The sequence below is a fragment of the Chamaea fasciata genome, unplaced genomic scaffold, assembly GCF_029207755.1.
Source record: "Chamaea fasciata isolate MVZ Bird 193981 ecotype frontalis unplaced genomic scaffold, bChaFas1.0.hap1 SCAF_1245, whole genome shotgun sequence".
Classification (NCBI taxonomy): domain Eukaryota; kingdom Metazoa; phylum Chordata; class Aves; order Passeriformes; family Sylviidae; genus Chamaea; species Chamaea fasciata.
This window is the reverse complement of record NW_027095330.1, coordinates 1-23,879: the sequence shown is the minus strand read 5'-3', so window position 1 is coordinate 23,879 and position 23,879 is coordinate 1. Positions and strand designations below refer to the sequence as shown.

Genomic DNA, 23,879 nt, shown 5'->3' with positions numbered 1-23,879 from the left:
GGTGGATCCTGCTGCACAGGTGATCTGGGGGGAAATTGGGGAAAGAAAAAACGGGGAAAAATGGTGAAAAAATGACGAAAAATGGTGAAAAAATGACGAAAAATGGTGAAAAAATGACGAAAAACAGTGAAAAAACGACGAAAAACGGTCAAAATACGGGGAAAATATGACCAAAAAGGTGAAGAAATGGGGAAAGTTTGGGGAGTTTTCCCCTGAGTGAGAGGCTGGCTCCGGAGGATCCTGCTGCACAGGTGATCTGCGGGGGGAAAACGGGGAAATTTGGGGGAAAAACGACGAAAAACGGTGAAAAAATGACGAAAAACGGTCAAAAAACGGGGAAAATATGAGGAAAAATGGCCAAGAAAAGGGAAAATGGCCCCAAATTGGGCCTTGAGGGAGAGACTGGCTCCGGAGGATCCTGCTGCACAGGTGATCTGGGGGGAAATTGGGGAGAAAACGGTGAAAAAAATGGTGAAAAACGGTGAAAAAACGACGAAAAACGGTCAAAAAACAACGAAAAACGGGAAAAAAATTGGGGAAATGTGACCAAAAAGGTGAAGAAATGGGGAAAGTTTGGGGAGTTTTACCCCAAGTGAGAGGCTGGCTCCGGAGGATCCTGCTGCGCAGGTGATCTGGGGGGAAAAAAGGGGAAATTTGGGGAAAAAATGGTGAAAAAACAACGAAAAACGGTCAAAAAATGGGGGGAAAAGAGGAAAAAATGGGGAAAGAAAGATGAAAAAAAATGGGAAAAAATGGAGGGAAAAGAGGAAAAAATAGGCAAAAAAATGGGGAAAGAAAGATGATAAAAGGGCCAAAAAATGGGGGAAAAAGAGGAAAAAATGGGGGGGAAAAGAGGAAAAAATGGGCAAAAAATGGGGAAAGAAAGGTGAAAAAAAAGGGGGGGAAAAGAGCCAAACTTAAAGAAAGAAAAAGGAGGAAAAAGCTGGAAAATGAGGGGGGAAAAGGGGAGGAAAAATGTGAATAAAATGGAGAAAGAAAATGAGGAAAAAAGGGGAAAAAAAGGCGAAAAAAGCTGAAAAATGGGGGAAAAAAGACTGAAAAATGGGGAAAAGAAGCTGAAAAATGGGGGAAAAAAAGACTGAAAAATGGGGGAAAAAGAAAAAGCTGAGAAATGGGGAAAAAGAGCCGAAGATGGTGCTCCAGCGGCCGGAATGCGGGTCTGTCCCGGGGCGGGTTCGAGGTTTGTTTTCGGGGTCTCCGAAGCGCGATTCTCCCCAGGGACCCGCAGGGCGCCGTGGTTTCCATCCAGGGGGTGAAAACCAAGAAAACAGGGAAAAAAACGGGGGAAAAGGCTGGAAAATGGGTGGAAAGGAGGAGAAAAAAATTGAATGAAATGGGGGGAAAAGATGAAAAAATGGGGAAAGAATGGGGAAAAAAAGGGGAAAATGGGAAAAAAATGGGAAAAAAATGGGGAAAAGAGAGGAGAAAATGGGGAAGAAATGGGGAAAGAAAAATGAAAAAATGGGGGGAAAAACATGAAAAAATGGGCAGAAAAAAATGAAAAAATGGGCAAAAAGGATGAAAACTACGGGCAAAAAATGGGGGAAAAAATGAAAAAAAAAAAAGAAAAAAGGAAAAGGCGGAAAAAACGAGGGGAGAAAAAGGGGAGGAGAAAAGTCAATTAAATGGAGAAAAAAAATGAGGGAAAAAAGGCGAAAAAAAGCTGAAAAATGGGGGGAAAAAAGCTGAAAAATGGGGGGAAAAATGCTGAAAAATGGGCTAAAAAAAATGCTGAAAAATGGGGGAAAAAAAAGCTGAAAAATGGGGAAAAAATGCTAAAAAATGGGGGAAAAAAAAGCTGAGAAATGGGGAAAAAAGGCTGATAAATGGGGACCAAATTCCCCGCCATGCGGGTCTGTGCCGGGCGGGTGCGGGGTTTGTTTTCGGCCTCTCCGAAGCGCGGTTCTCCCCAGGGACCCGCAGGGCGCCGTGGCCCACGCGCAGGAGGTGATCTCCGACCTGCTCTGCAACCGCATCGACATCTCCCAGCTGGTGATCACCAAGGAGTTAACGCGGGCGGCCAGCGCCTACAGCGCCCCCCAGGCCCACGTGGCCCTGGCTGAGAGGTGGGAGACACCAAAACCGTCAAAATTGGCCCAAAAAGGACCCAAAATTCAAAAAAAAACGGCCCAAAAAACCCCAAAGAACACCAAATTCTGGCCCAGAAACCCCAAAACCGCCAAAATTCACCCCAAAAACGGCCTCAAAAACCGTCCCAGCACACGGGGCCCTGGCTGAGAGGTGGGAGACACGAAATTACCCAAAAAAGGACCCAAAATTCAAAAAAAAAACGGCCCAAAAAAACCCCCAAAACCACCAAATTCTGGCCCAGAAACCCCAAAAACGCCAAAATTCACCCCAAAAATGGCCTCAAAAACCGTCCCGGCGCCCCCCAGGCCCACGTGGCCCTGGCTGAGAGGTGGGAGACACCAAAACCGTCAAAATTGGCCCGAAAAGGACCCAAAATTCAAAAGAAACGGCCCAAAAAACCCCCAAAACCACCAAAATCTGGCCCCAGAAACCCCAAAAAACGCCAAAATTCACCCCAAAAACGGCCTCAAAAACCGTCCCGGCGCCCCCCCAGGCCCACGTGGCCCTGGCTGAGAGGTGGGAGACACCAAAACCGTCAAAATTGGCCCGAAAAGGACCCAAAATTCAAAAAAAAAGGCCCAAAAAACACCAAAACACCCAAATTCTGGCCCAGAAACCCCAAAAACGCCAAAATTCACCCCAAAAACGGCCTCAAAACCCGTCCCGGCACACGTGGCCCTGGCTGAGAGGTGGGAGACACGAAATAACCCCCCAAAAGGACCCAAAATTCAAAAAAAAACGGCCCAAAAAACCCCCAAAAACCACCAAAATCTGGCCCAGAAACCCCAAAAACGCCAAAATTCACCCCAAAAACGGCCTCAAAAAACCGTCCCGGCGCCCCCCAGGCACACGGGGCCCTGGCTGAGAGGTGGGAGACACGAAATTACCCAAAAAAGGACCCAAAATTCAAAAAAAAACGGCCCAAAAAACCCCAAAGAACACCAAATTCTGGCCCAGAAACCCCAAAAACGCCAAAATTCACCCCAAAAACGGCCTCAAAAACCGTCCCGGCACACGTGGCCCTGGCTGAGAGGTGGGAGACATGAAATAACCCAAAAAGGACCCAAAATTCAAAAAAAAACGGCCCAAAAAACCCCCCAAAACCACCAAATTCTGGCCCAGAAACCCCAAAAACGCCAAAATTCACCCCCAAAAACGGCCCCAAAACCCGTCCCGGCGCCCCCCAGGCCCACGTGGCCCTGGCTGAGAGGTGGGAGACACGAAAACCGTCAAAATTGGCCCGAAAAGGACCCCAAAATTCAAAAGAAAACGGCCCAAAAAAACACCAAAAAACCACCAAATCCTGGCCCAGAAACCCCAAAAACGCCAAAATTCACCCCAAAAACGGCCTCAAAAACCGTCCCGGCGCCCCCCCAGGCCCACGTGGCCCTGGCTGAGAGGTGGGAGACACGAAATTACCCAAAAAGGACCCAAAATTCATAAAAAACGGCCCAAAAAACGCCAAATTCTGGCCCAGAAACCCCAAAAATGCCAAAATTCACCCCAAAAATCTCCAAATTCCGGCCCAAAACCCACAAAATTCACCCCCAAAAACGGCCCCAAAACCCGTCCCGGGCCGTCTCTTGCAGTTTTGGGGTTTTTGGGGCGAATTTTGAGGATTTTGGGTCCATTTTTCAGGATTTTGGGGCCGTTTCCTCGGGATTTTTGGGGCCGATTTTGGGATATTTGGGGCCGTTTTTTTCGGGATTTTGGGGCCGATTTTGGGGGCCGATTTTGGGATATTTGGGGCCGTTTCCTCGGGATTTTTGGGGCCGTTTCCTCGGGATTTTTGGGGCCGATTTTGGGGATATTTGGGGCCGTTTCCTCGGGATTTTGGGGCCGTTTTTTTTGGTATTTTGGGGCCGATTTTGGGATATTTTGGGCCGTTTCCTCGGGATTTTGGGGCCGTTTCCTCGGGATATTTGGGGCCGTTTTTTCGGTATTTTGGGGCCGATTTTTGGGATGTTTGGGGCCATTTCCTCGGGATTTTGGGGCCGTTTTTTTCGGTATTTTGGGGCCGATTTTTGGGATGTTTGGGGCCATTTCCTCGGGATTTTGGGGCCGTTTTTTTGGTATTTTGGGGCCGATTTTGGGGATATTTGGGGGCCGTTTCCTCGGGATTTTGGGGCCGTTTTTTTGGTATTTTGGGGATTTTGGGGCCGTTTCTCGGGATTTTGGGGCCGATTTTGGGATATTTTGGGCCGTTTCCTCGGGATTTTTGGGGCCGTTTCTCGGGATTTTGGGGCCGATTTTGGGGATTTTTGGGGCCGTTTCCTCGGGATATTTGGGGCCGTTTCTCGGGATTTTGGGGCCGATTTTGGGGATATTTGGGGCCGTTTCCTCGGGATTTTGGGGCCGTTTTTTCAGGGTTTTGGGGGGGATTTTGGGGCCGTTTCCTCGGATTTTGGGGCCGATTTTGGGATATTCGGGGCCGTTTTTACAGGATTTTGGGGCCGATTTTGGGGATATTTGGGGCCGTTTCCTCGGGATTTTTGGGGCCGTTTCTCGGGATTTTGGGGCCGATTTTGGGGATTTTTGGGGCCGTTTCCTCGGGATTTTTTGGCCCCCTCGTTGGTTTCGGGGCTGGTTCCTCCCCCGGTCTGGTTTAACCGGCTCTGGCCCTTCCGTCCGCAGGTTGCGGCGCCGTGACCCCGGCAGCGCCCCCCACGCTGGGGGACAGGGTCCCCTACGTCATTGTCACCGGGGCACGGGGCCAGGCCGCCTACACGCGCTCGGAGGTCAGAGGTCAAGGGGTCACCTCGGGGTCACCTCGGGGTCACCTGCCGCCGGGGGGGGGGGGACCCAAAAAAATCCGGGAAAATTTGGTGAAATTTGGGTGGAATTTGGAGGAATTTGGGGGCGCTTGGGGGTCACTCGGAGGTCAACTGGTCAGCCAAGGGTCAGGGGGTCACGCGGGGGGTCACGGGATCCCGGCTGAGAGGTCGAGGGGTCGTTTGGGGTCAAGGGGTCGCTCGAGGCTCAGCCGAATTTCCACCAAATTCTCCCCAAAAGATCCCAAATTCTCCCCCCCCCCCCAAAAAAAAAAACCCCCAAATCCCTCAATTTTCCCCCCGAACCCCCAAATTGTCCCCGAAAGTTCCCCCGAGTTTTCCCCAAAATCCATTTCACCCCAAAATCCCCAGATTTTCCCCAAAAGCCCCAAACTTTCCTCCTATTCCCCCCGAAATTCTCCTCAAATCCCCCAAATTCTCCCCAAATTCCCCAAATTCTCCCCAAATTCCCAAATTCTCCCCAAAATTCCCCAAATTTTCCCCAAAAAACCCCAAATTTTCCCCAAAATTCCCCAAATTTTCCTCAAAATCCTCCATCCAATCTCACCAAAAAAACTCCATTTTTCCCCCAATCTTCCCCCAAATTCTCCCCAAATCCCCCAAATTCTCCCCAAATTCCCCAAATTCTCCCCAAATCCCCCAAATTCTCCCCAAAACCTCCAATTTTCCCCCCAATTCTCCCCAAATTCCCCAAATTCTCCCCAAATTCCCCCAATTTTCCCCAAATCCCCCAAATTCTCCCCAAATCCCCCAATTTTCCCCCAATTTTCCCCAAATCCTCCCCAAATTCCCCCAGTTTTCCCCAAATCCCCCAAATTCTCCCCGAATCCCCCAAATTCTCCCCAAAATCCCCAAATTCTCCCCAAAAACCCCCCAAATTTTCCCCAAAACCCCCAATTTCCCCCCAATTTTCCCCAAATCCTCCCCAAATTCCCCCAATTTTCCCCAAATTCCCCCAATTTTCCCCAAATCCCCCCCAATTTCCCCCCCAATTCTCCCCAAATCCCCGTTCCAGGACCCGGTGTTTGCCCTGGAGCAGAACCTGCCCATCGACACCCGCTACTACCTGGAGCAGCAGCTGAGCCGGCCCCTGCTCAGGATCTTCGAGCCCATCCTGGGCGAGGGCAGGGCCCAGGCCGTGCTGCTGCGTGAGTTTCACCGAAATCCCCAAATTTCGCCCCAAAAATCACCGAAAACCCCGGCGAAATCCGCCCAGAAATGGCCAAAATTGGGCGAAGAGTGAGGAAAATTCGCCAAAAATGGCTCCAAATCGGCCCAAATCGGCCCAAAACGAGGAGCTCCGAGCCCACCTTGAGGGAGGTTGGCGCTGCTACGTGGGTTTCACCGAAATCCCCAAATTTTACCCCAAAAAACTGCCTCGAAATGGGGCCAAAACCGGCAAAAATGGAGAAAATTGAGCGAAATTTGCTCCAAATTGGCTCAAATTCACCCAAATTGGCCCAAAACGAGGAGCTCCGAGCCCACCTTGAGGGAGGTTGGCGCTGCTGCGTGAGTTTGACCAAAATCCCCAAAAATTCCCCCAAATTCCCAAAAAACTGGATCAAAACCGGGCCAAAAACGGCGAAAATGGAGGAAATTGAGCGAAATTTGCTCCAAATTGGCCGAAATTCGCCCAAAACGAGGAGCTCCGAGCCCACCCTGAGTGAGGGCGGCGCTGCTCCGTGAATTATCCCAAAACTTTCCCGAAGTTCCTAAAATTTCCCCCAAATTCCCAAAAATCTGGATCAAAACCGGGCCAAAAACGGCGAAAATAGAGAAAATTGAGCGAAATTTGCCCGAAATTTGCCCAAAATTGGCCCAAATTGGCCCAAAACGAGGAGCCTCGAGCCCACCTGGGGCTGCTGCGCGAGTTTGACCAAAATCCCCCAAATTTCCCCCAAAATCCCCAAAAAAAACGTTGACATCGGGTCAACTTTGAGGGAAAAAGGCCGAAATTGCCGAAATTCCCGCGGTTTTGGGGCCGTTTCGGAGAAATTTTTTTGCCGATTTCGACAGAATTTTGGGGGGTTTTTTGCTCCCAGGGACTCCGGGAGTTCGGAGAGATTTTTGGGGGGAATTTGGAGGATTTTGGGGTTCCCAAATCCTGGGATTTTGGGGGTTTTTACGGGAATTTCGGGGGCGATTTTGGGGCGATTTTGGCCAATTTTTGGTGATTTTGGGGGGTTTAAACCGCTCAGTGTCTGTGGGGTTTCCGGGCTGGTTTGGGCAGATTTTTGAGATTTTTGAGCAGATTTTTGAGGTTTTTGGGCGATTTTTTGAGGAGATTTTTGAGCAGATTTTTGTGGGTTTTGGGAAGATTTTTGAGGTGTTGAGATTTTCGAGTTTTTTGAGCAGATTTTCGAGGTTTTGAGCAGATTTTTGAGGGTTTTGAGGAGATTTGGGCGGTTTTGGGGGGATTTGGGTGGGTTTGGGGGGATTTGGGCAGTTTTGGGCAGTTTTGGGCGGGTTTTGGGCGGTTTTGGGGGTGATTTGGGGGGATTTTGGGGGGATTTGGGCGGTTTTGGGGTGGTTTTTGGAGGGTTTTGGGCGGTTTTGGGCGGTTTTGGGGGCGATTTGGGGGGATTTTGGGGCGATTTGGGGCGGGTTTGGGGGATTTGGGTGGGTTTGGGGCGGGTTTGGGGCAGTATTGGGGCAATTTGGGCGGGTTTGGGGCAGTTTTGGGGGTATTTGGGTGGGTTTTGGGCGGGTTTTGGGGCGATTTGGGCGGTTTTGCGCAGTTTTGGGGCGATTTGGGCGGGTTTTGGGGGGATTTGGGCGGTTTTGGGGCGATTTGGGCGGGTTTGGGGCAGTTTTGGGGCAATTTGATCTGGTTTGGGGAGATTTGGGCGGGTTTTGGGCGGTTTTGGGGGTATTTGGGTGGATTTTGGGGGGTTTTGGGCCGGTTTTGGGCGGTTTTGGGGCGATTTGGGCTGGTTTGGGGCGATTTGGGCAGTTTTGGGGGGATTTGGGCAGTTTTGGCCGGTTTTGGGCGGTTTTGGGGCGATTTGGGCTGGTTTGGGGAGATTTGTGGCGGGTTTTGGGCGGTTTTGGGGCGATTTGGGCGGTTTTGGGGCGATTTGGGCGGGTTTTGGGGGGATTTGGGCAGTTTTGGCCGGTTTTGGGGCTATTTGGGCGGGTTTGGGGCGTTTCATGCCCGTCCGTGCCCCTGGCAGAGGGCGAGCACACCCGCTGCAAGACCCTCCTGACGGCCAAGTCCGGCGGCCTCTCGGCCTTCACCTCCAAGCGCAGCAGCTGCATCGGCTGCCGGGCCCTGCTGCCGCACCACGGTGAGACCCCGCCCCCTCGTTAGCGCTAATTAACCTCCCTCGCCCCAAATTAACGGCTTTACATTGGAACGAAGCCAGGCTGGCAAAAAAAATTGGGCCGGAAACGGTTAAAATCCCCAAAATTCAGCCCGAAAATGGGATCCCTGAGGCTCAGAATGAAGGCTCCCCCGCCCTAATTAATGAGCCCTGCGCTAATTAACCTCATTAACCCGAAATTAATGATTTTACATTGGAACGAAGCCAGGCTGGCAAAAAAAATTGGGTCGGAAACGGCCAAAATCCCCAAAATTCAGCCCAAAACTGGGATCCCTGAGGCTCAGAATGGAAGCTCCCCGCCCTAATTAATGAGCCCTGCGCTAATTAACCTCATTAACCCGAAACTAATGATTTTGCATTGGAATTAAACCAGTGTGGCAAAAGAAATTGGGTCCGAAACGACCAAAATTGAGCCCAAAACTGGGATCCCCGAGGCTCAGAATTAAATCCGCCTTCCCTAATTAATGATCCCGGCCCTAATTAAACCAGTCCTGTGCTAATTAACCTCATTAACGTGAAATTAATCCCCCTCTGGCTGAAATTTATCCCAAAATCGGGCTCCAGGAGCCTCAAATTAATCCAAAAAAAGAACTTCACCCTAAAATAAAAATGGCAATAATGAATATTTATTTATTTAATAACGATATTATTAATATTAATTAATTTTTTAATAATTAATTTCTTCCCCCCCCAGGTGCAGTTTGCGATTTCTGCCGCCAGAGGGAGTCGGAGCTCTACCAGAAAGAGGTGGGGGAGGAATCCGGGGATTTGGGGGTTAAAATTTGGGAATTTTGGGGGAGGAATCCGGGGATTTGGGGGTTAAAATTTGGGAATTTTGGGGGAGGAATCCGGGGATTTGGGGGTTAAAATTTGGGAATTTTGCGGGAGGAATCCGGGGATTTGGGGGTTAAAAATTTGGGAATTTTGGGGGTTAAAATTTGGGGATTTTGGGGGTTAAAATTTGGGATTTTGGGGTTAAAATTTGGGATTTTGGGGGTTTTGGGGTCAAAATTTGGGTTTTTTGGGATAAAATTTGGGATTTTGGGGTTAAAATTTGGGGATTTTGGGGGTTTTGGGGTCAAAATTTGGGATTTTTGGGATAAAATTTGGGATTTTGGGGTTAAAATTTGGGATTTTGGGGTTTTTAGGGCCAAAATTTGGGGTTTTTGTGGGTTCGGGGTCTCGAATTTGGGGTTTTTGGGGCCCAAATTGGGGATTTTGGGGTCTGAAATTTGGGGGTTCGGGTTCAAATTTTGGGATCTTGGGGTTTTGGGGCGACAAATTTGGGGGTTTTGGGGTTCAGGGGCCGAAATCCGGCGATTTGGGGGTTTTGGGGGTCCCACCTTCGGGGTTGGGGGTTTTTTGGGATCCCGGCGGCGATTTTGGGATTTTCGGGGTCCCACCTTTGGGGTTGGGGGTTTTTTGGGATCCCGGCGGCGATTTTGGGATTTTCGGGGTCCCACCTTCGGGGTTGGGGGTTTTTGGGATCCCGGCGGCGATTTGGGGGTTTTGGGGGTCCCCGGTTGGGATTTTTGGGGCGTTTTTGTCCCCCCAGGTGTCCCAGATGTGGCACCTGGAGCGCAGCTTCTCCCGCCTCTGGAGTCAGTGCCAGCGGTGCCAGGGCTCCCTCCTGCAGGACGTGCTGTGCACCAGGTGCGGCGCCTCACCTGGGCCCCGAGGGGCCCCGCCGGCTTCCCCCGAAACCCCCAAAATGTCCCCCCAAATTCCCAAAAAAACCCTAAAAAATCCCCCAAAATGTCCCCAAAAAATCCTCAAAATTCCCCCCAAATTTCCCCCCAAAAATTCCCAAAAACCCCTTAAAAAATCCCCCAAAATGTCCCCAAAAAATCCCTCAAAATTCCCCCCAAGTTTCCCCCAAAACCCCCAAAATGTCCCCCCCAAATTCCCAAAAAAACCCTAAAAAATCCCCCAAAATGTCCCCTAAAAATCCTCAAAATTCCCCCAAAACCCCCAAAATGTCTCCCCCAAATTCCCAAAAAACCCCTAAAAAATCCCCCAAAATGTCCCCAAAAAATCCTCAAAATTCCACCCAAATTTCCCCCACAACCCCCAAAATTTCCCCCCCAAAAATTCCCAAAAAACCCCTTAAAAAATCCCCCAAAATGTCCCCAAAAAATCCTCAAAATTCCCCCGAAATTTCCCCCGAAACCCCCAAAATTTCCCCCCCAAATTCCCAAAAAAAACCCTAAAAAAATCCCCCCAAAATGTCCCCAAAAAATCCTCAAAATTCCCCCGAAATTTCCCCCAAAACCCCCAAAATTTACCCCCCAAAAATTCCCAAAAACCCCTAAAAAATCCCCCAAAATGTCCCCAAAAAATCCTCAAAATTCCCCCCAAATTTCCCCCACAACCCCCAAAATGTCCCCCCCAAAAATTCCCAAAAACCCCTAAAAAAATCCCCCAAAATGTCCCCAAAAAATCCCCAAAATACCCCCGAAAAATCCCAAAAAACTTACAAAAGAAAAACCCCAAAATTTTCCCCCCAAAAAATCCTCCAAAATTTCCGAAAAACCCCTAAAAAAATCCCCCCAAAATGTCCCCAAAAAATCCTCAAAATTCCCCCGAAACCCCCAAAATTTCCCCCCCAAAAATTCCCAAAAACCCCTTAAAAAATCCCCCAAAATGTCCCCAAAAAATCCTCAAAATTCCCCCCAAGTTTCCCCCAAAACCCCCAAAATGTCCCCCCCAAATTCCCAAAAAAACCCTAAAAAAATCCCCCAAAATGTCCCCAAAAAAATCCTCAAAATTCCCCCCAAATTTCCTCCACAACCCCCAAAAATTCCCCCCCAAAATTCCCAAAAACCCCTAAAAAAATCCCCCAAAATGTCCCCAAAAAATCCTCAAAATTCCCTCCAAATTTCCCCCACAACCCCCAAAATTTCCCCCCAAAAATTCCCAAAAACCCCTTAAAAAATCCCCCAAAATGTCCCCAAAAAATCCCCAAAATTTCCCCGAAATTTCCCCCCAAAAATTCTCAAAAACCCCTAAAAAAATCCCCCCAAAACGTCCCCAAAAAATCCTCAAAATTCCCTCCAAATTTCCCCCCCAAAATTCCCAAAAACCCCTAAAAAAAACCCCCCAAAATGTCCCCAAAAAAATCCTCAAAATTCCCCCGAAAAATCCCCAAAATTTCCAAAAAAAACCCCCCAAAATTTCCCCCCCCAAAAGCCCCCAAAAATTCTCCAAAAAATCCTCAAAATTCCCCCAAAATTCCCCCAAAAATCCCCCAAAAAACCCCCCAAATGTCCCCCAAAAAGCCGCCGAAATTCCCGAAGTCGCCGAAATTCCCGAATTTCTCCGGCAGGCCGGGACTGCCCCATTTTCTACATGCGCCGGAAGGTGCAGAAGGACCTGGAGGCGCAGCAGGAGCTGCTCGGCCGCTTCGGGGCCCTCGAGTGGTGACCGAAATCCCCCAAAACCTCCCGGAACTCCGGGAACTCCGGGAACTCCGGGAACTCCGGGAATTCCGGGACGCGGCGCGAAATTCCCTGCGGAGAGTTGAATAAAGATTCGGGTTTTTAGCGGTTTTTTTGTGCCTCGGTTGGGACGTTTTTTTTCCTTTTCCTTGATTTTTTGGGGGATTTTTTTTTGGGGGGGGCAGGGGGGAATTTTTGGGATTTTTAAATGGAATTTTTGATGGAGTTTTAATGGGAGTTTTGGGAGGATTTGGAATGGATCTTGAGGGGGTTTTTTGGAGATTTTTAGGGGGATTTTTAGGGGGGGATTTTGGGGGGGTTTTAATGGATTTTTAAATGGATTTTTAAATGGGATTTTTGGGAGGATCTTTGGGGAATTTTGGGGGATTTTTAATGGATTTTTGGATGGATTTTTAGTGGGATTTTTGGGGGGATCTTTGGGGAATTTTGGGGGATTTTTAATGGATTTTTAAATGGATTTTTAAATGGGATTTTTGGGGGGATCTTTGGGGAATTTTGGGGGATTTTTAATGGATTTTTGAAGGATTTTTAGTGGGATTTTTGGGAGGATCTTTGGGGAATTTTTTGGGATTTTTAGATGGATTTTTAGTGGGAATTTTGGGGGGATCTTTGGGGAGTTTTTGGGGATTTTAATGGATTTTTAGTGGGATTTTTGGGGGGATCTTTGGGGAATTTTCGGGGGTTTTTGATGGATTTTTGGATGGGATTTTTGGGGCATTTTGGGGGGATTTTAATGGATTTTTGGGGGTTTATTTTTTTTTTTTCGGTTTGGGGGTTTCGGGGAATTTTTTGGGGGATTTTTAATGAATTTTTGGGGATTTTTGGAGGATTTTTTGGGGGGATTTTTGGTATTAAACCTTCGCCCGCCGGGCGGCGCTGCTCGCCGAGGCGTGACTCGCTGATTGACACCCCCTCCCACCAATCAGCGCGCAAAACGCGCCCCCTTATGGGCGTGGCTACTCCCCCTCCCGCCCAATCACCGCCGTGGGCGTGGCTCAACCCCGACCGACACCCGCACCGCCCAATCAGAACGCGGCAAGCGGGAACCTTTACCCAATGAAAACGCGCGGGGGGGTGGGGTCTCTCCGCGGCCCCGCCCCCGCGATAAAACGCGGCGCCGCCGGAGCGCCGCTCCTCGCGCTCACAAGATGGCGGAGGCGGCCAATTGTATCATGGAGGTGAGTCCGCGCAAAGAAACGGCCCCGAAATGGGGCGAAAAAAGGCGAATTCGGGCAAAAAGGCGGCGGGGCTGAGGGAAAATCAGCCCCGGGAAGGCGGGAAACGAGCCCGGGAACGGCGGGAGAGCTGCGGGGCCTCGGGGCTGAGCCGGGGGGGGGCGGCGCTGAGGCCGCCGGGAATATTCAATGAGGCCTTTTTTTAAAAATTTTTATTACTTTTTTTTATTTTAAACAAGGCTCTTGGGGGGGGCTTGATGGGGTTTGAGGGGTTTTAATTAGATTTGGGGTTTTTTAATGAGGTTTTGGGGGGGGTTCAATGAGGTTTGGGGGGCGGCTCTGAGGGGGTTGAGGGGGACCGGGAGTATTTGGCGGGAATTTTTTTTTAATTTTTATAAATTTTTATAAGGTTGTTTGGGGTTTTAATGAGGTTTTGGGGGGGGGTTTATAAGGTTTTTGAGGTTTTAATGAGGTTTTGGGGGGTTTTAATGAGGTTTTGGGGGTTTAAAATGAGGTTTGGGGGATTTTAATGAGGTTTTTTGGGTTTTAAATGAGTTTTTTTGGGGTTTAAATGAGGTTCTGGGGCGGTTTTAAGGAGGTTTTTTGAAGGGATTGAGGGGATTTAGTGAAGTTCGGGGGGGGGTTAATTAAAATCGGGGAGGTTTAATTAATTTCAGGGGATTTAATGAACGTCGGGGGGGTTTAATTGGGGTCTGGGGGCTCCTTTGGGGCATTTTTGGGGTTTAGGGCCAATTTGGGGGGAATTTTGGGAGTTCGGAGGGAATTTTTTGGGAATTTTGGGAGTTCAGAGGGAATTTTTTGGGAATTTTTGGGATTTAGGGCGAATTTTTGGGGAATTTTTGGGGTTTAGAGGGAAATTTTGGGGGGAATTTTTGGAATTCTGAGGGAATTTTTGGGAAACTTTGGTATCTAGGGCGAATTTTTGGGGAATTTTTGGAGTTTCGAGGGAAGTTTTGGGGTTTGGCGGGAATTTTTGGGGGGAATTTTTGGAATTCTGAGGGAATTTTTGGGAAATTTTGGTATCTAGGGCGAATTTTTGGGGTTCAGAGGGAAGTTTTGGGGTTTAGAGGGAAATTTTTGGGGGAATTTTTGGGATTTAGGGCAAATTTTGGGGAATTTTTGGGGTTCAGAGGGAAGTTTTGGGGTTTAGAGGGAAATTTTTGGGGGAATTTTTGGGATTTAGGGCAAATTTTGGGGGAATTTTTGGGGTTCAGAGGGAAGTTTTTCGGATTCAAGGAGATTTTGGGGCGGCATTTCCCGTGAACTCCCCCAAAATCTCCAACTCACCCCAAAATTTCCGCTCTGGGACCCCCCAGAATCTTCCAAAACCCCAAAATTCGGGTTTTTACCCCGAAAATCCACAGGGAACCCCCAAACTTTGGTGTTTTCAGCCCCGAAATCGGGGCTCGGACCCCCCCGGCCCATTTTGGGACCCCCAGGCCCGAATTTTGGGGTCCCAACCCCATTTTCAGGCCCCAAAATCCCGAGGTTTTGCCCCAAAAGCTCAATTTTAGCGTCTCCAACCCAATTTTGGGAGCCCCCACCCCGTTTTCACTCCCCAAAACTCCGTTTCAGGGTCCCCAAACGCCAAGTTTGGGGGTTCAAACGCCAATTTTTGGGACCTAAACCCATTTTTAGTCCCCAAACCCCCGTTTTTAACCCCAAAATCCCGTTTATTAACCTAAAAATCCCGTTTATTAACCTAAAAATCCCATTTGTAGTCTCCAAAATCCCATTTTTAACCCCAAAATCCCGTTTTTAGTCTCCAAAATCCCATTTTTTAACCCCAAAATCCCGTTTTTAACCCAAAATCCCATTTTTAGTCTCCAAAATCCCTTTTTTCAATTCCAAAATCCCATTTTTAAACCCCAAAATTCTATTTTTAACCCCAAAAATCCCATTTTTAGCCTCAAAATCCCGTTTTTAGCCCCAAAGTCCCATTTTTTCCCCAAAATCTCCGTTTTTTCCCCCAAAATCCCTTTTTAACCCCAAAATCCCATTTTTAACCCCAAAACCTCCAATTTTTCCCCCAAAATCCCATTTTTGACCCCAAAACCTCCAATTTTCCCCCAAAATCCCATTTTTGACCCCAAAACCTCCAATTTTCCCCCAAAATCCCATTTTTTAGCCTCAAAATCCCGTTTTTAACCCCCAAATCCCATTTTTAACCCCAAAATCCCATTTTTAAAACCCAAAACCTCCAATTTTTCCCCCAAAATCCCATTTTTGACCCCAAAACCTCCAATTTTTCCCCCAAAATCCCTTTTTTTCCCCAAAAATCTCCGTTTTTTCCCCCCCAAATCCCATTTTTTACCCCAAAATCTCCAATTTTTCCTCCAAAATCTCCGGTTTTTTTCCCCCCAAAATCCCTTTTTAACCCCAAAATCCCATTTTTTCCCCAAAAATCCCATTTTTTCCCCCAAAATCCCATTTTTTACCCCCAAATCTCCAATTTTTCCCCCAAAATCCCATTTTTTTCCCCAAAATCTCCATTTTTCCCCCCAAAATCCCCTTTTTAACCCCAAAATCCCATTTTTAAACCCCAAAATCCCATTTTTTCCCCAAAAATCCCATTTTTCCCCCAAATCTCCGTTTTCCCCCCCAAATCCCCAAGTTTTTGCCCCGGGGGTGACGTGTCTCCGTTGCTCTTTCCCCAGAATTTTGTAGCCACGCTGGCCAACGGGATGAGCCTGCGGCCGCCTCGGGATGATGTAAATATTCCGGGAAAAAAACCCAGTTTTGGGCAGAAAACGGAAAATTTGGGGCAAAAATCCCAAATTCTGGGGAAAAAAGGCGAAAATTGGGGGAAAAAAGGCGAAAATTGGGGGAAAAAAGGCAAAAATTTGGGGGAAAATGTTAAAATTTGGGGAAAAAAGGCAAAAATTTGGGGGAAAATGGGAAAATTTGGGGAAAAAAATGGAATTTTCTGGGGGGAAAAGAAATCAAAATTCTGGAGGTAAAGATGGAATTTTTGGGGGAAAAAAATTAAAGAAAAACCCCGGAAAGTGCTGGGTGGAAAAGGCAAAGTTTTGGGGAAAAGCCCAAAATTTGGGGGGGAAAAAAAAGCCGAAGTTTTGGGGGGAAAAAATCTGAAATTTGGGGGAAAAAAACCCTGAAATGTGGGGGGAAAATCTGAAATTTTGGGGGAAAATCTGAAATTTTGGAGGAAAACAATCTGAAATTTTGCAAAAAAACACTGAAATTTTGGGGGAAATCTGAAATTTGGGGAAAAAATCTGAAATTTTTGCGGAAAATCTGAAATTTTGGGAAAAAATCGGAAATTTTTTGGGAAAAAACAAGATTTGAGGGGAGAATTTTATGGAATTGCAGTGGGAAGTTTTGCAGAGGATTTCGGCGGGAATTTCGCTGGAATTTCGGGAATTTCCCCGGGAATTCCGGGACTCCGGCACCTGAGGGGTTCCCGGAGCCCAGCCAAGGGAATTTCGTGGGATTTGGGGCGTTTTTTGTGGGATTTTCGTGGGATTTGGGGGATTTTCACGGAAATTCCAGGAATTCTGGGAATTTTGGGATCTGAGGGTCCCAGTAACGGGGTTGAGGCGGGATTTTAGCGGGATTTTCCTGGGATGTTCCTGGGATTTTCCTGGGATTTTAGCGGGATTTTTCTGGGATTTTCCTGGGATGTTCCTGGGATTTTCCTGGGATGTTCCTGGGATTTTCCTGGGATTTTTGTGGGATTTTGGCATTTTAAATTTGATTTTTCTGGGATTTTGGCGTTTTGAATGGGATTTTAATGGGATTTTCGCCGGAATTTCGGGAATTTTCCCGGGAATCTCGGGACTCTTGGGGTCTGAGGGGCTTCAGGATCCCCATCAGGGGATTTCCACGGGAATTTTGATGGAATTTGACCGGAATTTGAACGGGCTCTGGTTACTTTTTCCTAGCGGGATTTTACTGGGATTCCGTTATCTTAAGTGGGGTTTTCGCTGGAATTTGGGGAATTTTTCCAGGAATTCCGGGAATTTGGGAGATCTGGGATCTGAGGGCCCCAGGGGGGGTCCCAGGGGTCCCAAAAATGGGATTTTGATGGGATTTTGGTGGGATTTTGGTGGGATTTTCCTGGGATTTTGGCGTTTCCGGTGGGATTCTGGCGGGGTTTTCTCTGGAATCCGGGGGATTTCGGCGGGAATTCCGGGAGGTCTGGGATCTGAGGGCCCCGGGGGGGGTCCCAGGGGCCCCCCCAAGCCGTGCTTTGCCCCCCCCCAGGTGTCGTGCCCCCCCGGCGAGGGCAGCGCCAAACCCTCGGCCGAGGACATGACCTCCAAGGATTACTACTTCGACTCGTACGCCCACTTCGGCATCCACGAGGTAGCGAGCGCGGGGCCGGCCCGGCTCGGCCGGGGGGGCGGGGGCGGAGCCGGGGGCGGCGGGGGCCCGGCGCGCGGGCCGGCGTCCGCGGAGCAACGGAGGTGACCCGAGATCGGCTGAAGAGATCGGCCCAAATCGGCCCAGAATCGGCTGAAATTGGCCAAAATCGGCCCAAAATCGGCTGAAATTGGCCCAAAATTGGCTGAGATCGGCCCGAAATCGGCTGAGATCGGCTGAAATTGGCCCAAAATCGGCTGAAATTGGCCCGAAATTGGCTGAGATCGGCTGAGATCGGCCCAAAATTGGCTGAAATCGGCCTGAAATCGGCCCAGAATCGGTTGAAATTGGCCCAAATTGGCTGAAATGGGCCCAAAATCGGCTGAAGTTGGCCCAAAATTGGCTGAAATTGGCCGAAATTGGCTGAAATCGGCCCAAAATCGGCTGAGATCGGCCCAGAATCGGCCCGAAATCGGCTGAAATCGGCTGAAATTGGCCCAAAATCAGCTGAAGTTGGCCCAAAATTGGCTGAGATCGGCTGAAATTGGCTGAAATCGGCCCAAAATCGGCTGAAATTGGCCCAAAATTGGCTGAAATCGGCCCAAAATCAGCTGAGATCGGCCCAAAATCGGCTGAAATTGGCCGAAATTGGCCCGAAATTGGCTGAAATTGGCCCCAAATTGGCCCAAAATCGGCCAAAATTGACCCAAATTGGCCCAAAATCGGCCCAAATCCCCTCAGAGTTCATCCCCTGGGAGTCTGGGGGAATTTGGGGGAAGGTTTTGGGGAGTTTTGGAAGTTTTGGGGAGTTTGGGGAGTTTTGGGGAGTTTTGGAGAGTTTGGGGAGTTGTCAGAGTTCTGCGCCCGCTTCGACGTCCGTGGGGTTCCAAAACCACCCACAACGAACCCAAAATTAACCCAAAATTAACGCGGAATTAACCCCAAAATAACCCCAAAATTAGCACAGAATTGACCCGAAATTAATCCCCAAATAAACCCAAATTAACACAGAATTAACCCCAAAATTAACTCAAAATTAACGTAAAATTAACGCGAAATTAACACAAAATTAACCCAAAATTAACGCGGAATTAACCCCAAAATAACCCCAAAATTAGCACAGAATTGACCCAAATTAACCCCAAAATAAACCCCAAATTAACCCCAAATTAACACAAAATTAACCCCAAAATTAACTCAAAATTAACCCAAAGTAAATCCCAAATTAACCCCAAATTAGCACAAAATTGATGTGGAATTAACCCCAAAATAACCCAAAATAACCCCAAATTAACACAAAATTAACCCCAAATTAAACTCAAATTAACACAAAATAAACCCAAAGTTAACCCCAAATTAACACAAAATTAACGCAAAATAAACTCAAATTTTCGCCAATTTTGACCAAATTTGAGCCGATTTTGACCAAACTTGAGCCAATTTTTTGGGGAATTCCGGCTTTTTTTGGGAATTTCCCAAATCCCAACCAGATTTCAGCCTCCTCCCCGTGAATTTCATCATCCCCCGGTGACTTTGGTGCTTTTCCCTCTCCAGGAGACGCTGAAGGACGAGGTGGGATTGTAGGGCCAAATTTGAGCCGATTTTGACCAAATTTCCACCGATTTTGACCAAATTTGAGCCAATTTTTGGGGCAATTCCGAATTTTTTGGGGATTTCACTATTCCAACCAGATTTCAGCCTCCTCCCCGTGAATTTCATCATCCCCCCGGTGACTTTGGTGCTTTCCCCCCTCCAGGAGATGCTGAAGGACGAGGTGGGATTTTAGGGCCAAACTTGAGCCGATTTTGATGAAATTTGAGCCGATTTTGACCAAATTTGAGCCGATTTTTTGTGGAATTCTGGCTTATTTTGGGGATTTCACTATTCCATGCCAGATTTCAGCCTCCTCCATGTGAAATTCCCGATTGCCCGGTGACCTCGGCGCTTTCCCCCCTCCAGGAGATGCTGAAGGACGAGGTGGGATTTTAGGGCCAAATTTGAGCCGATTTTGACCAAATTTCCGCCGATTTTGACCAAACTTGAGCCGATTTTTTGTGGAATTCCGGCTTTTTTTGGGAATTTCACTATTCCACGCCAGATTTCAGCCTCCTCCATGTGAAATTCCCGATTGTCCGTGTGACCTCGGTGCTTTCCCCCCTCCAGGAGATGCTGAAGGACGAGGTGGGATTTTAGGGCCAAATTTGAGCCGATTTTGACCAAATTTGAGCCGATTTTGACAGGAATTCCGGCTTTTTTTGGGGATTTCACTATTCCACGCCAGATTTCAGCCTCCTCCATGTGAAATTCCCGACTGCCCGGTGACCTCGGCGCTTTCCCCCCCTCCAGGAGATGCTGAAGGACGAGGTGCGCACGCTGACCTACCGCAACTCCATGTTCCACAACCGGCACCTGTTCAAGGACAAGGTGGTGCTGGACGTGGGCAGCGGCACCGGCATCCTCTGCATGTTCGCCGCCAAGGCCGGCGCCAGGAGGGTCATCGGGGTGAGCGGCGCCGCCGGCCCCGCGCCGGGTTCCGCTTGGGGGCGGAGTCGGGGAGAGTTTGGGGGGGTTGAGGAATTCCCGGGTGCTTGAGGCGGCTTTTGGGGGAGCTCTTGGGGGGTTCCCGGAGGGAATTTCTTGGGTTTGGGATTGAGCTGAGGGGGTTTGGGGGCGATTTTGGGGGGAGTTTGGGGGATTTTGGGGGAAATTTGGGGGATTTGGGTGAAATTGGGGGGATTTTGGGAGAAATTTGAGGGATTTGGGTGAAATTCGGGGAAAATTTGAGGGATTTGGGAGAAATTTGGGAGAAATTTGAGGGATTTTGGGAGAAATTTGGGAGATTTTGGAGAAATTTGAGGGATTTGGGGAGAAAATTGAGGGATTTCGGGTGAAATTCGGGGAAAATTTGAGGGATTTGGGAGAAATTTGAGGGATTTGGGGAGAAAGTTGAGGGATTTTGGGAGAAATTTGGAGGATTTGGGTGAAATTTGGAGGAGTTGGGGTGAAATTTGGAGGATTTTGGGAGAAATTTGGGGGATTTGGGAGAAATTTGAGGGATTTTGGGAGAAATTTGGTGGATTTTGGGAGAAATTTGAGGGATTTGGGGAGAAATTCGAAGGATTTTGGGAGAAATTTGGGAGATTTGGATGAAATTTGAGGGATTTGGGGTGAAATGTGGAGGATTTTGGGAGAAATTCGAAGGATTTTGGGGAGTTCGGAGCAGCTTTGGGGGAATTTCGGGGTTTTTTTTGCAGAAATCCGAAGGATTTGAGGAGAGTTTTTGGCCTCTGAAGGGATTTTGGGGGAATTTGGGGATTTTGGGGGGATTTGGGGATTTTGGGGGATTTTGGGTGGATTTGGGGATTTTTGGGGGGAATTTGGGTTATTTTTGGGGTGTTCTGGATGGATTTGGGGTGTTTTGGGGTTTTTTTGGGGTATTTTGGATGTTTCTGGGCAATTTTGGGGGGTTTTGGGCTGTTTTGGGGCTTTTTGGGCTGTTTTGGGGGTTTTTTGAGCTGTTTTGGGGCTTTTTGGGCTGTTTTGAGGGTTTTTTGAGCTGTTTTGGGGTTTTTTGGGCTGTTTTGGGAGTTTTTTGGGTGGATTTTGGGGTTTTTTGGGCTGTTTTGGGGGTTTTTTGAGCTGTTTTGGGGTTTTGGGGGCTGTTTTGGGTGGATTTGGGGTTTTTTGGTGGATTTTGGGTTTTTTTGAGCTGTTTTGGAGTTTTTTGGGCTGTTTTGGGGCTTTTTGGGCTGTTTTGGGGGGTTTTGGGTGGATTTTGGGGGGTTTTGGGCTGTTTTGGGGTTTTTGGATGGTTTTTTGGGGTGTTTTTGGGGGATTTTGGGGTCCCACTCTGGCCCTCCCCCAGATCGAGTGCTCGAGCATCTCCGACTACGCCGTCAAGATCGTCAAGGCCAACAAACTGGACCACGGTGAGAGCCCCCAAATCACCCCAAAAAAAACCCCCAAAAATTCACAAAATCGCCCCAAAAATCACCCCCAAAAATCACCCCAAAAATCCACAAAATCGTCTCAAAAACCAGCCCCAAAAGTGCCCAAAATCACCCCAAAAATTCACAAAATCACCCCAAAAACCAGCCCCAAAATCCACAAAAACATTTCAAAAACCAGCCCCAAAAATGCCTGAAATTGCCCCAAAAATCACCCCAAAAATCCACAAAATTGTCTCAAAAACCAGCCCCAAAAGTGCCCAAAATCACCTCAAAAATCACCCCAAAAATCCACAAAATCACCCCAAAACCAGCCCCAAAAATGCCCGAAATCGCCCAAAAAAAATTCCCCCCAAAATCCTGAGAAGTTCCCCCAAAATTCAGCCCCAAAAAATCACCCAAAAAATCTTTAAAAATACCCAAAAAAAAAAAAAATGAAATGCAAGAAAAACCACCAAAAAAGGGCAAAAAAAACCCCTCAAAGAATCCCCAAAAAATTTCTCAAAAACCCCAAAATAAATCCCCAAAAAACCCCTCAAAGAATCCCCCCAAAAATGCTCAAAAATCCCCCCAAAAACACCGAAAAAACTCCTAAAAAATTCCTTTAAAATCCCAAAATAAACCCCAAAAAAACTTCCTAAAATTCCCCAAAAAAAGTCCTAAAAAATTCCTCAAAAATCCCAAAAAACTTTCCAGAAAAAAAAGCCAAAAAATGCCAAACAAAACCCTGAGAAAACATCCTGATAAAATTCAGAAAAAAATATTAAAAACCTGGAAAAAATTCCCCAAAAAATCCTAAATTCTTGATTTTTTTTCCCCCCAAATCCTGGTTTTTTCCAGTGGTTTCCATCATCAGCCCAAAATCACCCCCAAAACCCCACAAAAAAATTCCTCAAAAAAACCTCCAAAATTCCCCAAAAATTCCCCAAAAAAATCCAAAAGAAAATCCCTAAAAAATCCCCCCCAAAAAATCCCAAAAACCCCAAACTAAATCCCCTCGAAAAAACTCTCAGAAACTCAAAAAAATCACAAAAAAAACCCTTGTAAAAAATGAAAAAAAATCAAAAAAACCCAAAATAAATCTCTTCTCCAAAAACTCTTAGAATTTCAAAGAAAAATCCCAAAAAAACCCTTTAAAAAATGAAAAAAAAATCCCCCAAAATCCAAACTAAATCCCCTCTCAAAAATCTCAGAAACTCAAAAAAATCCCGAAAAACCCTTAAAAAATGACAAAAAATCCCCAAAAATCCTTTAAAAAATGACAAAAAATCCAAAAAAACCTCCCAAAAAACTGACAAACTGAATCCCCTCAAAAAAACTCTCAGAAACTCAAAAAAAATCCCGAAAAACCCTTTAAAAACTGACCAAAACTCCCCAAAACCCTTTAAAAAGTGGCCAAACCTCCCCAAAACCCTTAAAACTGACCAAAACTCCCCAAAACCCTTTAAAAACTGACCAAACCTCCCCAAAAACCCTTTAAAAAGTGACCAAAACTCCCCAAAACCCTTAAAAACTGACCCAAACTCCCCAAAACCCTTTAAAAAGTGACCAAAACTCCCCAAAACCCTTAAAAAGTGACCAAAACTCCCCAAAACCCTTAAAAAGTGACCAAAACTCCCCAAAAACCCTTAAAAAGTGACCAAAACTCCCCAAAACCCTTTAAAAAGTGACCAAAACTCCCCAAAACCCTTAAAAAGTGACCAAAACTCCCCAAAACCCTTTAAAAAGTGACCAAACCTCCCCAAAACCCTTAAAAAGTGACCAAACCTTCCCAAAACCTTTAAAAGTGACCAAACCTCCCCAAAACCCTTTAAAAGTGACCAAAACTCCCCCAAAAGTGGCCAACGCTCCCCAAGAGCTCCCCGGCCCGGCCGGCGTCGCCGGCGCGGCGCGGTGCGGGTCGGCGCGGCGCGAGCCCGGCTCTGCCTTTCGCAGTGGTTTCCATCATCAAGGGGAAGGTGGAGGAGGTGGAGCTGCCCGTGGCCAAGGTGGACATCATCATCAGCGAGTGGATGGGCTACTGCCTCTTCTACGAGTCCATGCTCAACACCGTCATCTACGCCCGCGACAAGTGGCTGGTGAGGGCCCGCGGCCCCCGGGGAATCCCCGATACGCGGGAATTCAGCCCAAAAAATCCCAAAATCACGGGAATTCTGACCCAAAAAATCCCCGAAATCCACGGGGTTCTGACCCAAAAAATCCCCAAATCACGGGAATTCTGACCCAAAAAATCCCCAAAATCCACGGGAATTCTGACCCAAAAAATCCCCAAAATCCACGGGATTCTGACCCAAAAAATCCCAAAATCACGGAATTCTGACCCAAAAAATCCCCGAAATCCACGGGAATTCTGACCCAAAAAATCCCCAAAATCACGGGAATTCTGACCCAAAAAATCCCCGAAATCCACGGGATTCTGACCCAAAAAATCCCCAAAATCCACGGGATTCTGACCCAAAAAATCCCCAAAATCCACGGGATTCTGACCCAAAAAATCCCCGAAATCCACGGGAATTCTGACCCAAAAAATCCCCAAAATCCACGGGATTCTGACCCAAAAAATCCCCAAAATCCACGGGATTCTGACCCAAAAAATCCCCGAAATCCACAGAATTCAGCCCAAAATCCACGGAATTCAGCCCAAAAAATCCCCCAAATCCACGGGAATTCAGCCAAAATCCGGCCCCAAAATCCACAGGAAATTCTGCCCAAAAACTCCCCAAAATCC

General features: G+C 47.6%; 2 protein-coding genes across 4 annotated transcripts; both read left to right on the top strand.

Moving 5' to 3' along the window:
• Window positions 1-1,152: 1,152 nt before the first annotated feature.
• POLD1 (DNA polymerase delta 1, catalytic subunit) lies at window positions 1,153-11,774 on the top strand. Its single transcript, XM_066175029.1, has 9 exons — window positions 1,153-1,178; window positions 1,935-2,087; window positions 3,361-3,512; window positions 4,747-4,850; window positions 5,920-6,052; window positions 8,078-8,191; window positions 8,922-8,974; window positions 9,783-9,880; window positions 11,554-11,774. The coding sequence occupies exons 1-9, from the start codon at window positions 1,153-1,155 to the stop codon at window positions 11,648-11,650; spliced, it is 930 nt and encodes a 309-aa protein (XP_066031126.1). The 3' UTR covers window positions 11,651-11,774.
• Window positions 11,775-12,770: 996 nt separating this feature from the next.
• Window positions 12,771-23,416, top strand: LOC136284666 (protein arginine N-methyltransferase 1-like). 3 transcript variants are annotated; one of them, XM_066175026.1, is made up of 6 exons: window positions 12,810-12,863; window positions 15,539-15,592; window positions 17,106-17,207; window positions 19,551-19,706; window positions 21,070-21,133; window positions 23,087-23,416. In XM_066175026.1, exons 1-6 carry the CDS (start codon window positions 12,834-12,836, stop codon window positions 23,371-23,373), a joined length of 693 nt encoding a protein of 230 aa, XP_066031123.1. In that variant the 5' UTR covers window positions 12,810-12,833; the 3' UTR covers window positions 23,374-23,416. The 3 variants fall into 3 exon arrangements, with proteins under 3 accessions (XP_066031124.1, XP_066031123.1, XP_066031125.1); XM_066175028.1 differs by lacking the exon at window positions 23,087-23,416 and adding an exon at window positions 21,992-22,365; XM_066175027.1 differs by lacking the exon at window positions 15,539-15,592 and having other exon boundaries at window positions 12,771-12,863; window positions 23,087-23,414.
• Window positions 23,417-23,879: the final 463 nt, after the last annotated feature.